Here is a 17,961-nt window from a genome sequence, read left to right as displayed (position 1 = left end):
CAGGGGCTCTTCAAACGCGATATGGCGTCCGATCTCAATTCCAGCCAATTTTGCACTGGAAAGTTAAAAAGCGCTCCTTCTCTTCCACGCGCTGCCATGCGCCCAAACAGTGGTTTACCCCCACATATGGGGTATCGGCGTACTCAGGACAAATTGTACAACAACTTTAGGGGTTCAATTTCTCCTGTTACCCTTGGGAAAATAAACAAATTGGATCTGAAGTAAAAAAAATTTGTGAAAAAAAGTTAAATGTTCATTTTTTTTAAACATTCCAAAAATTCCTGTGAAGCACCAGAAGGGTTTATGAGATAAAATGTCCTTTTAATATATAGGTGAATTGTGTTATAAGTCTGTTTAGCGGAGTATGAAACATATGCTACAGGCATAGTTGCCAAAGCTGTTCAGCTTGTAGCCAATATGTCAAGACTCTAGGTCCCAATTAGGGACCCAATCTAATCTATGTCCCCAAAGCAGAATAGAAAAAACGTGCTGTAAGTAGTCCCGATGTTAGTAACAGTCATTCTGATGCCAGATTACTAAAGTTGCTACTTCCCATAAATCCCGTAATTCTTTTAGCAGCAGATGCTCTAGTGATTGTAAAGCTTCTGTTATTTACAGTATAAATGTTTTCTTTTTTGGGGGTACCTACTCCCTCCTCTGTTTTAGTATCTCCACTCTCTGGAAACGATTACTAACTATATCTGTGCCATTTAGCACGGGTGTTTAATGATAATATCCGTATAAATATACTACGCTTATGGATTCCCAAAGATGACTGCAAGTAAGCAGTGACAGCAATGGGACAACTACTGGAAGTAACATTTTAATCTGGCATCTGAATCACTCTTACTAACATCAGGACTACTTACAGCACGTTTTTTCTATTCTGCTTTTTGGACATAGACTAGATGTACTTACCCTAATTGAGACCTAGAGTCTCGACATATCTGGCTACAAGTTGAACATAACAGCTTTGGCAACTAGGCCTGTAGCATATATTTCATACTCTGCTAAACAGACTTATTACACAATTCAGCTATATATTAAAGGACAAGGGGTCTAAGCGCAAATACATTTTACTATTTAACTATTTCAAGTCACAAGTGTGGTTTTTGTCTTATTTGCTGCTGGACCTCTGTGTATACCAGTGCCACTGAATCAGACTTTTCAAAAAAAAAAAGGATTTATTAAATACCTGCTAGACAAAAACGGCGGCCGCTGACTACAAGTATCATCAGACTTGCCTGGTCTCGCTAATTGTACGGAGACCAGGCAACAATGATGACAGCTGTAGTTAGTGCTATACACAGACGGCAGCTGCTGACTACAGCTGTCATCAGATTCGCCTGGTCTCGCTGATCGTAGGAAGACCAGGCAATAATTATGACCGGATTCTGCTACCGACGTCTGGGAACAGCGCTAAATGTACGGCTTTTCCCAGGCGCTGGTACATGTAATACTGATGCAGCACACAGATAGCACTGGTTTTGGGTTTCCAGTACTGGAAAAATCAGGATGTGTGAAAGAGCCCTAATATAGGGAGAGACTTGATTACTCTAGTGCGTTTCCTGGCCCGCTACATTTGATTAACAGGTTTCTCCTATGGGTGTACGCAGAGAGAGATCTGTAAATTAACTGGAGCACAGCGGGGAGAAGCCACCTGAGGACAACAGCGGACTGGTCAGATCTCTCCCTATAATCTCTAGTAACTAAGCAGCTTCTCAAACTATGGTTCCTTAAAATATTGTCATATATCAGAGTAAATCATACCTGGTTGCAACCACGATTCATGCTTAATACTAGAGAGGTAGAGGTAACCAACTCACCATTGCTGAATGATACTCACAGGACTAGAGACCACATTACTGTCCTGGTGCAACTTTCAACACTTCAAGAGCAAAAATAGGTCTGGCCAAACAGGTGTATATTAATAATCTTCCATGCTTTAAATTATAAATGATTAAAAAGATAACAAATCTAAAGAAAAATCTGATCCACCACGTGTTCTTGGCACATTACGTGTTCTTGCTCATGGTGTGTCCCATGATTGGTACATTATGTGCCAATAATGCATTGCTGGTACAGATTTTCCAGTGAATTTGCTGTTATTTTAAATAATTTTAATATACGGTATAAGGAATTGAAGATTTGTAGTATACGTCTGTTGAGTCTGACCTTTTTTTTGTTTGATTCATGATGCCCATGGTTCAGGCAGCAAGAATCCAATGGTTCTGTTTAAAATACGGTAATTGACATTTTTTCACATTTTAGACTTGATTCAGTGTGAAGTACAAGTAATTACAAAACTTTCAAATTGTTACAATTTAGCGAATCTGCAGTGGATTTTTCTACATTTTAAGGACTTGTACAGCGTATATTTGGACAGTGTATTCAACTGCACACTGACTATAATTTTTATATTTGTGCACATAAGTGGTCTTTTATGCAGACCAGTGGTCCATGTGAAAAACTTTTTGTGGACCAGAAGAAGCGTGCATATCAATAGTACAGTCAAATACACAGAGCTATGCACGGAGCACCAGTCACATCCACTGGCACGGTTTTAGTACAACCATGTGAATCCAGCAAAATATATGTATAGAAACTATTAACACAGATACTTTTTATACATGTACTCCACTATGTATCCTGTTACAGGTTTCCATGTCATATGCTACTTTGGTAATTTGTTTGACCAAGGAACAGTGTAAAACAAATACCCTCCAGTGAGACCGTTAATGTAAGCTGTATTTACTGTCTAACGCCAGCAGATATGGGTAAATAGTATGACTAAAGTTTGCTTTATATATAAAGCTTACCAGTTTGCAAATACCGTATATACTCGAGTATAAGCCGACCCGAGTATAAGCCGACCCCCCTAATTTTGCCACAAAAAACTGGGAAAACTTAGTGACTCGAGTATAAGCCTAGGGTGGAAAATGCAGCAGCTACTGGTAAGTGTCAAAAGTAAAAATAGATACCAATAAAAGTAAAATTAATTGAGACATCAATAGGTTAAGTGTTTTTGAATATCCATATTGAATCAGGAGCCCCATATAATGCTCCTTAAAGTTTATGATGGGCCCCATAAGATGCTCCATATTAAATATGCCCCATATAATCCTGCATAAAGGTTAATAATGGCCCCATAAGATGCTCTATAGACACATTTGCGGCTTTGCCCAATATAATGCTGCACAAATGTTGATTATGGCCCCATTAGATGCTCCATAAAGATATTTGCCCCATATAGTGCTGCACAAACGTTGATCATGGCCCGATACAGTCACTTGCCCCATATAGTGCTGCACAATCGTTATGGCCCCATACAGACACTTGCACCATATAGTGCTGCACAAACGTTATGGCCCCATACAGACACTTGGGCCATATAGTGCTGCACAATCGTTATGGCCCCATACAGACACTTGCGCCATATAGTGCTGCATAAACCTTATGGCTCCATATAATGCTGCACAAACGTTATGGCCCCATAGATTCTCTATACAGACACTTGCCCCATTTGCTGTTGCTGCGATAAAAAAATTAAAAAAAAATCACATACTCACCACTCCGCCGCTCAGGCCCCCGGAACTTTCAATATTCACCTGCTCCTCGTTCCGGCGCCACTCCATCTTCAGCGTCTCCTGCACTGACGTTCAGGCAGAGGGTGCGCACTCTGACCTGAGCGTCACTGCAGAAGATGGAGCGGCGCCGGAACGAGGAGCAGGTGAATATTGCGCAGCACTCCCCTCCCCGTTATACTCACCTGCTCCTGGTGCGGTCCCTGCATGTCTGTTCCCTGGCGCCGGCAGCTTCTTCCTGTACTGAGCGGTCACCGTTCCCACTCATTACAGTAATGAATATGCGGCTCCACCTCTATGGGAGGAGCTTTTTAGAAAGCTCATCACAATATTTCTGTTTCTGCCATTGCTTGTATTCTTCTCTGCTTCTCCCTCCTCCTACCCTCAAAAGTATAGTAGAAGGTGTAGCCTGACACTCCACAGAGCTGGCAGTCTAACTTGTCTTGAGCAAGACAGAGTTGACTTATTTTTTGATAGTGGATGGTGAATGAAGAAAAAGAGCAAAAAAAGTGGAGAAAGGAGCAGAATGTTCGAAGACAGGCAAGGGCAAATTCGGCCCCTATGCTGGTCTGGTGCAGAACGGAAGGGCCAAAGGTCTTTATGCAGTGGCATCCCGTATAATGCAACTGTCCTCTGCTCGGCATCTCTCTTTCACTGGTATCTGTGTCCTTGGGATACAGATACCAGTGAAATCATTGAGGGACCCCCTATTCCATCATTAAACCTGAGTTTGAGAGCATAGCAGGTGCAATGATATTGCTACGTTGTTTTAACTGTGCCTCAATACATAACGCAGACTAAAACTGAGGGGGAATGGTGTAAGGTGAGCATTTTTTGTTTTAATTTTTTTTACACCTTACTGCCCACATAGCTTGTGTGGGGGAAATCTAGGTAGGGGACATCATACTGTGCATGGGGTTGTGTGGGGGACATCATACTGGGCATAATGGCTATTTGTGGACATCATACTGCGCATGGGGGCTGTGTAGGGACATAATACTGTGCGAGGGGGCTGTGCGGTGACATAATACTGTGAAGGGGGTTTGCTGAGAGATCATACTATTTGAGGAGACATCTTATTTTAGTGGCTATGTGGTGACATACTGTGTGTGGGGCCATCATATTGTGTTGGGAGCTGTTGATCAAGGTATACGTACTGCATAACAGGAATAGTATGTTTTACTGTTTTATATAAAAATATTAACAGTAGCATGAGGCAGTATACTTAATCCTGCTCACTATTAAGTGATAATGTAATAGCCAGCGTCCCTGCGCAATCCCTCTGCCTCCTTTCGGCAGGGACGCTAGCATGCTCACCCATGCACCCGCTCTGTTGTTTTCAGCACGTGCGCACTCCTCGCTTTATAAAAGAGCAGCATGCGCACTTCTAAAAATGTCCCCAGCCAATATCTGGGAGATATCAGGTATTTAAGGCACCCTCCCCAACATTAGTGATCAGTGTGCACACTTGCTACTTCGTTGTAAGATTCCTGTATCTGTGCTCCCTGAATCTGATTTTGTCCATCCTATCTGAAATTGGTCCGGTCTGTCCTGAACCTGTTTCTGAACCCTTTTTGCCTATACCTACTCCTGATCCTGATCCGCCTAGTACGCACCTGTACTGCTATTCTCATCTGTCCAATCTGAACCTGCTCTTGTGGTTCTGCACCTGAGTCATCTCTGTGTTCCTGAACCCATCCTGTCAGTGCCTGATCCAGTATGCATTCTGTCTACCAGCCCTGCAGTCCTATTCGGAACCTGCTCTTTTAACCAGCCGTACAGCATCCATTCTTCCTGTTAACCAGTTCCTGGCTGGTCAGAGTCTCTGAGACCATCTCTGCTTCCCTGCCCCTTTGAGGGTCAGCTGTTCCAGCTCCAGGGTCTGTCCTGAACTGCTATCTGGCATCCAATGTAGAAAAAGAAGCCGCATCCATTCCAGGTGAAGGGTATATGAAAGAAAAGTCTTTATTCCGCCATCACATCATACAACGTTTCGGCCAGACATGGCCTTTGTCAAGTACTTGACAAAGGCCATGTCTGGCCGAAACGTATGATGTGATGGCGGAATAAAGACTTTTCTTTCATATACCCTTCACCTGGAATGGATGCTGCTTCTTTATCTACATTGTGAGTATTGGTCCAGTGGATCCATAGCCGTTGGAACGTGCATCCTGGTTGATTGAGTGCTGCTGGTTGCTGCTTTTTTACATGCTACCTGGCATCCATCTGCAGCCAAGTCTAACCACACCATCAGGGGCTCTAGTGAAGAACCAGGTGGTCGCTTAGTTACACCCTTCCAGTCTCTCCCTGGTTCGTAGCGCAGTGGTTCTACAAGCACCAGAGTGACATTATTATTTATTTATATAGCACCATTGATTCCATGGTGCTGTACATGAGAAGGCGTTACATACACATTACAGATATCACTTACAGTAAACAAACTAACAATGACAGACTGATACAGAGGGGAGAGGACCCTGCCGTTGTGGGGTTACATTCTACAGGATGGTGAAGAAGGAGACAGTAGGTTGGGGGGTTGCAGCAGCTCCAGTGTTGGTGAGGCGGTAGCTTCGGTAGTGGTGAGGAGGAAGCGGGGTCATTGCAGGCTGTAAGCTTCCATGAAGATGTGGGTTTTCAGGTTCCATCTGAAGGATCCGAATGTGGTTGATAGTCGGACGTGTTGGGGCACAGAATTCCAGAGGATGGAGGATATTCGGGAGAAGTCTTGGAGGCGAATAGATGAGTTTGCTCAGGCCATGGACTCCAATGCCCTTCCAATCTCAAAGCTATTTCAGAAGATGACTCATCAAAAAGCTCAGCAAGATAAGTCTGTCCTATCTTTGGAGAGTGAACACCCGCTTGGACGCTCTGACGTCGGCTGCTGGATCTGCTCTAGTTCAAGCTGCGGCAACCTCAGCTGTGGCTATTCAGTCAACATATCACACATCAGGACCTGGACCCCGTCTGTCAGCACCACCATGTTTTGACAGGGATTCCAAGTAATGCTGGGGGTTTATTAACCAGTGCTCTTTGTATTTTGAACTGCTGGCTCATTAGTTTCCCTCCGATCAGGCGAAAGTGGCATTCTTAATGTCCCATCTTGGAGGAGAGGCCCTGGCATTGCTCAACCCCTGATCGGAGAGAGGCGACCCTGTAATCTTGGATCTGCAGGCCTTCCTGGAGGCATTCCGCATGGTCTTTGACAAGCAGGGTTGAGTCATCTCTGCTGCTTCATCTATCCTCAGAGTGCGCCAGGCAAGTCTGAGTGTGCCAGGCATGTATGACTAGGTCAGTATGCCATCCGGTTGCACTCTGGCTTCTGAACTCGGCTGTAACAACGAGACACTTGTAGCCGTCTTCTGGGATCGATTGTCCAGAAGGATCAAGGATGAGCTACACTGGATGACCTAATTTCTCTGGCTATCCATATCGACATCAGGAGCCCTCCAGGGAGACTGGTAGAGAGAGAGAACTGCTTCATCTGGCTCTGTCCTCCCAGAAGCTGCTCATTCTTCAGCCTTCCATGGCTGCAGCCTCTTTTGAACCTATGCATGTCGAATACGTGGAGCTGGCAGAGCAATGACAAGGGATTCATCAAGCCAAGGGCTTGTGTTTGTATTGTGGAGGCACAGGACACCTCATACACTCTTGTCCCAAGAAATCAGAAAATTCCCGAGCCTAGAACCAGTAGGAGAGGCTACCTTGGGCTAGAGTAAAGAGCTGTTCACTCCCAATAAAACAGCGGATGGGTTCAGTTACGACCGCCCTGACTGCGATCTTTGACAACGGCCATTATGAGTACCGAGTTATGCCGTTTGGACTCGGTAATGCCTCAGCTGTCTTCCAAAAATTTGTGACTGACATCTTCTGGGATCTCCTCTATTCCCGCATAGTGGTTTATTTGGATGATAGCCTGGTCTTCTCTCCAGATCTGCCCTCTCATAGAATGAACATTCGCCGAGTCTTCCAGAGACTTAGGGAGAATGTCCTGTATGCCAAGTTAAAAAAAATGTGCCTTTGAACAATTCTCCTTGCCTTTCTTAGGATATATAATCTTGGACACTGGTTTGAGGATGGACCCAGAGAAGGTGTCTTTCATCCTCAAGTAGCCATGTTCTGCTGGCTTTAAGGCCATCCAGCCTTTCCTAGGATTTGCTAATTATTTTTGACAACTTATTCCCCACTTCTCGTCTTGGACCGCACCATTTTTGCCATGATCCATAAGGATGTTGATTCAAAAGTATGGACTCCGAAAGCTGAGAACTCATTTCTCTCCTTGAAACAGGTCTTCTACTTTAAGGTACCTTCACACAATGATTTCGTTAACGATATCGTTGCAACGTCACGCTTTTTGTGAGGTAGCAACGATCCCGCTAGCGATCTCGTTATGTGTGACAGCGACCAACGATCAGGCCCCTGCTGGGAGATCGTTGGTCGCTGGGGAATGATCAGGACCTTTTTTTGGTCGCTGATCACCCGCTGTCATCGCTGGATCGGCGTGTGTGACGCCGATCCAGCGATGTGATCACTTGTAACCAGGGTAAATATCGGGTGACGTCACCGCTGTGCTCTGCTTTATGGCCGGCGCTGACAGTCAGTGTGGGAAGCTGACGGCGGGGGACGTGACAGACATCGGAATGTGAGTATGTAGTGTTTTTTATTTTTTTTTACTTTTACAATGGTAACCAGGGTAAATATCGGGCAACTAATCGCGGCCCTGCACTTAGTAACCCGATGTTTACCCTGGTTACCCAGGGTGACTTCGGGATCGTTGAAGACAGTTTCAACGATGCCGAAGTCGTTCCCCTGATCGTTGGTCGCTGGAGAGAGCTGTCTGTGTGACAGCTCCCCAGCGACCACACAACGACTTACCAACGATCACGGCCAGGTCGTATCGCTGGTCGTGATCGTTGGTAAGTCGTTTAGTGTAACGGTACCTTTACTCTACTACTAAATAGATTAGAAGTTAACAAACAATTCTTTCTGTTAGTAGATGCTTTATCTTCTGGGGCAGTTCTCGGGGAAAAGTCCTCCTCTGTCCAAATAGTCACATGCATTTTTTCTCCAAAGTCTTCTCTGTTCCAGAACACAACTACTCAATTGGTGATGGATAGTTATTGGTGATCTAGATGGCTCTAGAGGAGTGGCATTACCTTCTTGAAGGAGCAGTCCATCTAGTCATCATATACACTGAACCTGGCTTGCCTGAAGTTTGCACAAAGACTGGCTGGTGGTTACTATTTTTTGCCCATTTTGACTTTTTCCTGCATTTCCATCAAGCTGACAAGATTATCAAGGCAGATGCGCTTTTTAGATCTTTCTTACCCAAAGACCAAGAGTAGGAACCCCATCTTATCATTTACGCGTGACTAGCGGTGGATACCGCATCTTTATCCTATACCCCACACCTGGTCGATCCTTTAGCATCACCGTATAAAAGCATTTCCTTAATTAGGGGATATCTTTCCCTATTACCACTCTGTACAGTACAGTACTTTAGTACTTTGTTGAAGGTCGCTGTGACCGAAACATCTACTGTATGTACTGCACCTTATTAAATGTTTTCACTGCATCCACACAGTGTGTGCCAAGTCTATATATTACCTATAAATTAAAGCTGCCAGCCTCATTACGTGTACCCTATACCTTCCACATATCTCTCAAACCAGTCATCTTGAACCCTTTCTTCAAGGATCCTGGTGCTATGCCTGCTCCCATTAGCTCCGAGGATGTCTTGGAGGTGAAAAGTATACTTGCCATAAAGAAAAGATTTATGCCGCAATTCTTCTAGTCAGATTCCTTGTGGGCTTGAAGAAAAGGCTCCATAAGGGGGGACTGTAATAACAGCTCCAGCATCCCTGCACGACCCCTCTTCCTCCTCTCGGCAGGCACACCCATTCACACAGTCTGCTCCAGTTCCCGCCACACCCATTTCCTCTCAGGACCTGCACACGGCATGCAGGTCTCCTGGGAGTGTGCTTAGGGCATGTGCACGTGCTCCCCGCTTTATAAAGGTGCAGTGCACACTTCTGAAAGTGTCCCAAGCTAATAGCTCAGGTGCCTGAGTAACATTAGTATCAGTGTGTAAATTTGCTAATTCATTGTAAGGTCCCTATATCTGTGCTAGTCCTGATTCTGATCCTCCTAGTCCGCACCTGTACTGCTACACTCACCTTTCCTCTCGGAACCTGCTGCTGTGATCATGCCCCCGAGTCGGCCCTGTGTTCTTGAATCTATCATTCATGCCTGATCCAGTATCCATTCTGTCTACCGCCGTTCTGTCCTTTTTAGAACCTGTTCTATTTACCTGCTGTACAGCATCCATTTCTCCTGTTAACCAGTTCCTGGCCAGTCCAACTCTCCAAGACCATTCCTGCTTCCCTGCACCCTTTGGGGTCAGCTACTGCAGCTTCGGGGTCTGCCCTGGAGTGGTACATGGCATGCACCTGTGGCCAAGTCTAACCACACCATCAGGGGCTCTAGTGAGAACCAGGTGGCTGCTCGGTTACGCTCCTCCAGGCTCTCCCCGGTCCATGGCGCAGAGGTTCCACAACCACCATATGACAGATAAAAATATAAAACAATAATAATAGGCAGAATTGTTTGGCTGGTTAGTGTGGCTCTCCACAACAGTCACAGTCTCTCACTTGGCCTATTGGAAAAATTAATTGCACACTCCTGTTCTAAGATAAATTAGAAAGTTTCTTATAGTCGTATCTACTATTAATTTCTTCAAAGTTTGTTGAAAGTACAGTTCCCATTAAGAATGGACAACTAACTCACAGTGAGATCTGGCTTTATATGCATATGGAGGCACGCAAGGAAGAACTCCTGTATTGCCCAGAATACTAAAGATGGAAGCCTGTAGCGTGGTCAGGATAAGCAGCATCTGAAAAATAAAATGAGTTTAAAAATAAATCAATTATGTTCGTTTTATCATTTTGTGTACAACATACTGTTTCTGACTTGACATATGATACTAAATATATATAAATGATGAAATTTTGATACATCCATTAGTCCTATAGACAATAAATAGGTGTTGCACATTCTTGGCCATCAGTATATACAAAGTAGGAACTAGAGAACCTCATACTCACGATTTTTTGGTTTCTCAGATATTGAACTTCCAGTCCTGGAGATCAGTAACTTATCATATATACTGATTGATGATAGGTTGTTATGGTAAGTTTAAAAAATTAACTCTTTCCTTAAGTGTCTGGTACTATTGCATGGAATGGGCTTAGAAGCTCCATATTCGATGGGCACAAACTGTGTTATATAGGCAGCAACCTGCATATACTGGCAGCAACTGGAGTTAGCTCTCATAGCTGATGTTTAACCTCTTAAATGACACAGTCAATCTGTGACAGCAGCCCTTAAGTATCACAATTGTGGTGGCATGCCATTTCGGGCACCAATTGGAATATATTCCATGATGAGAGAGTGGTGTGCTGATGGTTTCCCTGGCAAGCGGCTGGGCTTCCAAGGAGACCATCATTTTCACAATATACTGCTACGCCACAAGAATGGGTACATTTGCAACGCCACAAATCTTATTTCAGCAGGGACTGGAGTAGGATTCATGATGAGGCACAGAGGTGTACACCACTTGTCCATTGTATTGCAGTATATGGTATAAGCGATGAGATGATGCAATTTCAAGGTGACCTAAGAATATAGTAATACATTTAAAAATAAAAAAAATTTTAAATATTAAAAAATATAAAAGTTCAAATCACCCACAATGAAAACATAGAAATTTAAAAATTAAAATAAACATACAGTATTTGGTATCACCGCATTCATAAAAGTCTGATCTATCAAAATATAAAATTAATTAACCCGAGTAGTAAATACCAATACAATAAAAATCTAAATGCCAGAAATGTGGACTTCTGTTCACTACTTCTACCTAATAAAATGCAATAAAAACAGATGAAAATGTTCCACATAGCATTTTTGCCTATCAATAAAGCCATCAGCTTGAGGTGTCACTCAAAAAAAGCAAACCTTCTACCAGCTCAATGAAAAAACAAAAATGTTATGGGTCTCAGGAAAAAGCGACACACCAAAAAAAATAATATTTTTCAGATTTTTTTTATTCTCTCCACTTAAATAGAAAAAATACATAATCATGATTTAGAGTACCACAGTACCGTAAAAATAAAGCCAAATAGTGATGACGGAATTATATTTTTTCCTAAATTCACATTTTTTCATTTCTCAGTACATTGAATGTTACAATGAATGACTTTATTCAAAATGACAATTTATCCCGCAAATTAAATAAATAAAAAAGCAAAAAAAGTTATGGCTCTTGGAAGAAGACTGGGGAAAAAAATGAAAAAAATAAAATGGGTGGTGGAGGGAAGGGGTTAAAAGCCTTGTTACTGCTAACAGAGATATAGAGGGAACATTGACAAATGAGAAATATTTCCTCGATTCTTACCTGAAAAACTGCAAATTTTGTTCCCATGTTGAATTCAGCCAAATGAACTCTGGCCTCACGGAAAAGTATCCCAATAGGCCATAGTGCTAAAACTGTACAGAAGCCAAGAACCACATTCATCCATAGTGCCACACTGGCGCCTGAGAGCTAAAAGTCATAGAAAACCGTTAAAATGTTTGAAAATTACCCTACAAGACATTATATGTGTTACTAAGATTTTTTTTGTCATTTTCAGAGTGCTAGGCATCTGATTAGAAGAACCCATGGCTGCTGTTTTTTTTGGCACAGTCTTAAAAGGGGGCTGGGTTTTTATATAGCTGGGAAATTAGCGTCACCTGGCATTTTCTGACAATGATAGTGAACAAGCCATAACTCTGACAGGCTAATTACGGTCTGAAACCTTAGTCAAAGTTATCTGATCACACAAATCTCCAAGAGTCCCCAAACTTTTGAGTCATCCCATTTTCTTTTGTGTCATTTTTAAAAATGACAATATATTTTTTTTTTACTTAAAATACAAAGGAAATGTGTTAACTTTAGCCCTTTTAGAGAAAATTTCCTCTTGTCCTCTTGAACTTGCTTAACTGTTCACAATAACAGTAATTTTGATCAGGGGTGCCCAAACTTTTACATGCCACTGTATATATCGCCCTAGCTCTCATACTGGTATATATATCTCCCATCTTGGTATATGATCCCCGTTCTGCCCCTTTTCTTTAATGTATAGAAAAAATAAACCATTACACTCACCAGGGGCGTACATAGAGATCATGAGACCCCATAGCAGAAGTATAATGCACCCCCCATTGTCCTCCATATAGTATAATGCATCCCATAGTCCTTCATATAATATACTGCACAGACCATAGTCATCCATGGAGTATAATTTACAGTCCATAGTTATCAATATTAGTGTAATATACTGCCCATAGCCTTCATATAATATAATGCACAGCTCATAGACCTCCATACTTAAAGGGAATCTGTCCCACCCCCGGACGTATATGACCTATTAATATGGGCATACATTTGATAGATATGTTAAACCAGTCCTACCTGTATGCCTCATATTAATGGTCTTGTTGAGAAATGTTATATTCTTTCGATATTCTAATAATTTCTTCCAGACTCCAGAGTGTGCAGTGCCTGGAAGAAATTCCTGCCTCCTCTCTTCATAATAGTGCTACCCCTCTCCCATGCACGTCAGTTGTGGCCCCGGAATCCCGTGCCTGTGCCCTACACTCCCTCAGAAATGCATACCTCATCCTCCCTTCTGTTGGGCATTGCATTCAGGGACCTTCTGCGCAGGCGCCGGCGACCTCCGGCGTGCGAGCCGATAAGGTGCTCTCCCCACTTCCTTCCTGCACAGTTATCGCCATGTACACATGATTCCTAGTGATGACTATGCAGGGAGGAAATGAGGAGAACACCTTATCGGCACACACACCGGAGGTCACAGTGACTCATGGGCGCCTGCGCAGAAGATCCCTGAATGCAGTGCCCACAGAAGAGACAAAGATGTATGGATTTTTGAGGGCGTGCAGGGCGCAAGATTCCAGGGCCATAAGTGACGCTGATGGAGGGGGTAAGTATTACAATGAGGACAGGAGACAGGGATTTCTTCGAGGCACTGCACACCCCACAGCCTGGAAAAAATTATTAGCATACAGAAAGAATACAGCATTTCTCATCAACAAGACCATTAATATGAGGCATACAGGTAGGACTAGTGTAACATTTCTATTAGCTATATGCCCATATTAATAGGTAATATATGTCCCAGGGGGTGAGAGATTCCCTTTACACTAGGTTAATACGATTAATCCCCAATCCCCACAGTTTTAAGCGTACCCTAAAAACTCACTTGTTCAGACTGGCCTACCGCCTCAATGCATTAACCTAACGATCCCTGTGTGGCCTATTTATATAAAAAAAAAAAACCAGGTTCCTCGCATCATGTTCTCATTCACTTTATGCAGTTAATAGCCCTCTGTGTCTGTACTGCTACATACTTAGGCAGTTACCGTATATACTCGAGTATAAGCTGAGATTTTCAGCCCAAAATTTTGGGCTGAAAGTGCCCCTCTCGGCTTATACTCGAGTCAAGGTGGGTGGCAGGGTCGGCGGGTGAGGGCGCTGAGGCATACTTACCTAGTCCCAGCGATCCTCGCGCTGTCCCTGCCGTCCCACGGTCTTCTGTGCTGCAGCTTCTTCCCCTCTTCAGCAGTCACGTGGGACCGCTCATTACAGAAATGAATAAGCGGCTCCACCTCCCATAGGGGTGGAGCCGCCTATTCATTCCTCTAATCAGCGGTGCCGGTGACCGCTGATAGAGAAAGAAGCTGCGGCACCGAAGACCAGGCAGAGGGACAGCGCGAGGATCGCCAGGACTAGGTAAGTATAGCATATTCACCTGTCCTCGTTCCAGCCGCCGAGCGTCGCTCCATCTTCCCGGCCGGCGCCTCCATCTTCCCGGCGTCTGCGCTCTGACTGTTCAGGCAGAGGGCGCGATGACGCATATAGTGTGCGCGGCGCCCTCTGCCTGATCAGTCAGAGCAGAGACGCCGGGAAGATGGAGGCGCCGGAACGAGACGCCGGGAGCTGCAATCAAGGGAGGTGAGTATGTGGTTTTTTTTTTTTATAGCAGCAGCGGCGGCGGCAGAGATTTATGTGGAGCATCTATGGAGCACAGTGAACGGTGCAGAGCACTATATGGCACATCTATGGGGCACAATGAACGGTGCAGGGCACCGTATATGGCACATCTATGGGGCACAATGAACGGTGCAGGGCACCGTATATGGCACATCTATGGGGCACAGTGAACGGTGCAGAGCACCGTATATGGCACATCTATGGGGCACAATGAACGGTGCAGGGCACCGTATATGGCACATCTATGGGGCACAGTGAACGGTGCAGAGCACCGTATATGGCACATCTATGGGGCACAGTGAACGGTGCAGAGCACCGTATATGGCACATCTATGGGGCACAATGAACGGTGCAGGGCACCGTATATGGCACATCTATGGGGCACAATGAACGGTGCAGGGCACCGTATATGGCACATCTATGGGGCACAGTGAACGGTGCAGAGCACCGTATATGGCACATCTATGGGGCACAGTGAACGGTGCAGAGCACCGTATATGGCACATCTATGGGGCACAGTGAACGGTGCAGAGCACCGTATATGGCACATCTATGGGGCACAATGAACGGTGCAGAGCACCGTATATGGCACAGCTATGGGGAAATATGAACGGTGCAGAGCACTGTATGGCACAGCTATGGGGAAATAATGATCTATTTTTATTTTTGAAATTCACCGGTAAATGCTGCATTTCCACCCTAGGCTTATACTCGAGTCAATAAGTTTTCCCAGTTTTTTGTGGCAAAATTAGGGGGGTCGGCTTATACTCGGGTCGGCTTATACTCGAGTATATACGGTAACTGGTTTATGCAGCTTTACATGAACACCCGAGCCTTACACTATGGCTGGTCCGAATAACTAAAGCAATTGTTACCATCCACCTCTCGTGTCTCCCCTTTTCCTCATAGTCTGTAAGCTTGCGAGCAGGGCCCTCATTCCTCCTGGTATCTGTTTTGAACTGTATTTCTGTTATGCTGTAATGTCTATTGTCTGTACAAGTCCCCTCTATAATTTGTAAAGCGCTGCGGAATATGTTGGCGCTATATAAATAAAAATTATTATTATTATTATTACTACACTAGATGAGGCAGCGCTGGGCTGGAGCCGGAGTGACAGAGGCTTCAGATTTACAGCCTCATTTGCATAACAATCCAAGCCCTAATTTTTTGGCAACGGTAGAATGGACTGGACATGGAAGGTATTGCTGGACTTGTCTTGAGCTAAAGGTGAATGTAAGTAGTTTGGGGTTTGCAATCCTGATGACAGGTTTCATTTAAGGTTCTATGGCAGGAATTTATTCAAGAATATATTACTCACAAAGATTAAACAGGTAATGTTAAATTTAAAGAAATATCTTACATCTTCTGGATTGTAAATTCCATCAGCCCAAAGTATCAAGCAGATGAAATTAAAAAGAGGTTTCAAGAATGCCATCTGCAAGACACCCAGGATTAAGAAGTTCACCTTCCTCCTGCAAACATAAATATATTTTTGTATGTAGGGCTTGTTTAGTTACATAAAATATAAACTTTATAGAGCTATCATGCTATCAGTAAGCTCAAACTTTCAATTTGTCTTGCCAAGAAAGAGCTTCAATTGCCTGTGATAAGTCCTCGAAATATTACAGTACAAAGGTGTAATCCAGGACAAAAAATGACGTGGACACTGACTGTTTCATGGCTTGCTGCAGCAATGAGTAAGCAAAATTAAGCAATGGAAATGTGATGAAAGCTTTTCTGCAGCTCTGGCAGACTACATACTGAATACTACTTTATGAACAGGCATAATAGTATAGCTCATATTCATTATGATATTTTCTCTGTAAAGGAACACCATTTACGTGCACCTATTACTAAACGCAGGGTCACACAGACATTAGATTATCTGATTGGATGGGATCAGAATACTAACATTGACTGTCTATGGTTAGTTTGCACAGATTATATTTATTTTACAAGATTAACATTTAAACCATGGAATTATATCAAATAAAAATCACAATTGTAACATTCGTATTTATAGCTTTATTATACAGCCTTCTACCATGACATTAAAACCTCCTTTTAATTTTGGCTTGGCCCTTCTTGTCCCTCTAGTGCTGCCAAAGCAACTTTCACCCATTAATTTATGGCACTGTGCAATAACGTAGCTATGAGGGGTTACAGTACACCAATACAGCGAAACTCTGTGATAGAGCAGGGAGCCATGGTCTCCCTGCCATACTGTTCTCCATTCTGTAGGACACAGGTCAATTTAGGCCAGCGGCCTAGAGAATGGTAGGGGCACTCACAGGACGTCACTGGCCTAAAACAGACGTCAAGATGATGTCATTGCACCATTTTGCCTGAGTTGTGATACTGCGTGTGGCAGCTACAATGGAGTTTGTGACTCTGAGGACTAATGTCTTAGAAGGGGTGGAGGGGCATATGCATCCAAGTGACCTGAGAGGAGGGATGTATTATTGCAGAATTGGGGCTATATATAGAAGACTAATGATATGCTGCAGGATAGGACTTTATATAGTGAAGGGGAGTAATATATTGCAGGGTGGGGCTGTACATAGATGAGAGGCAAGAGAGAACTGTATATAGAGGACTGATGTACTGCAGGATGGGACTGTATATTGCGCGTAGGAGTGAGATACAGTTAGGTCCATAAATTAGGTCCACTAATCTTCGTGATTTGGGCTCTGCATGGCACTATTTTGGAGTTAAAATGAAATAACTGAGGTATTGCAGAATATTTCACTCCTTTGCCTTAAACTCCTGGTTTGCTTTTGCAGTATATTTTGGGTCATTGTCCATCTGTACTGTGAAGCGCTGTCCAATCAACCTTGCTGAATTTGGTTGAATCTGAGCATAAAGAATCACTATGTACACTTCAGAATTCATCCGGCTGCTTCTGTCTTCAGTCACATCGTCAATGAACACTAGTGTCACTGGAAGCCATGATTGCCCATGCCATTATACTGCCTCCACCATGTGTTACAGAGGATGTGGTATGCTTTGGATCATGAACCGACTTCAAGCCTTCTCCATTTTTTCTTCTTCCCATTATTCTGCTACAGGTTGATCTTAGTTTCATCTGTCCAAAGGAATGCTTTTCCAGAACTGGGCCGGTTTCTTTAAATATGTTTTGGTAAAGTCTAATATGACCTCTCTATTTTTAAGGCTGATTAATGGGTTGCACCTTGTGGTGAACCCTCTGTATTTGCTCTCATGCAGTCTTCTCTTTATTATAGCTAAAATGCCACAACTTGAGTCACTGTC

General features: G+C 43.6%; 1 protein-coding gene across 1 annotated transcript in view; it reads right to left on the bottom strand.

Annotated features, from left to right (window-relative positions):
* Window positions 1–17,961, bottom strand: part of SLC51A (solute carrier family 51 member A) — a 74,235-nt gene that overhangs the window by 9,916 nt on the left and 46,358 nt on the right. Inside the window, exons 6-8 of the mRNA XM_069727066.1 lie at window positions 16,052–16,163; window positions 12,037–12,183; window positions 10,368–10,473 (exon numbers count right to left, since the gene is read on the bottom strand). Of these exons, the coding sequence (XP_069583167.1) occupies window positions 10,368–10,473; window positions 12,037–12,183; window positions 16,052–16,163 (365 nt within the window). The remainder of the gene's footprint in view (window positions 1–10,367; window positions 10,474–12,036; window positions 12,184–16,051; window positions 16,164–17,961) is intronic.

This window comes from Ranitomeya imitator, chromosome 5, assembly GCF_032444005.1.
Source record: "Ranitomeya imitator isolate aRanImi1 chromosome 5, aRanImi1.pri, whole genome shotgun sequence".
In the NCBI taxonomy this organism is placed as follows: domain Eukaryota; kingdom Metazoa; phylum Chordata; class Amphibia; order Anura; family Dendrobatidae; genus Ranitomeya; species Ranitomeya imitator.
This window is presented reverse-complemented; position numbering and strand designations above follow the sequence as displayed.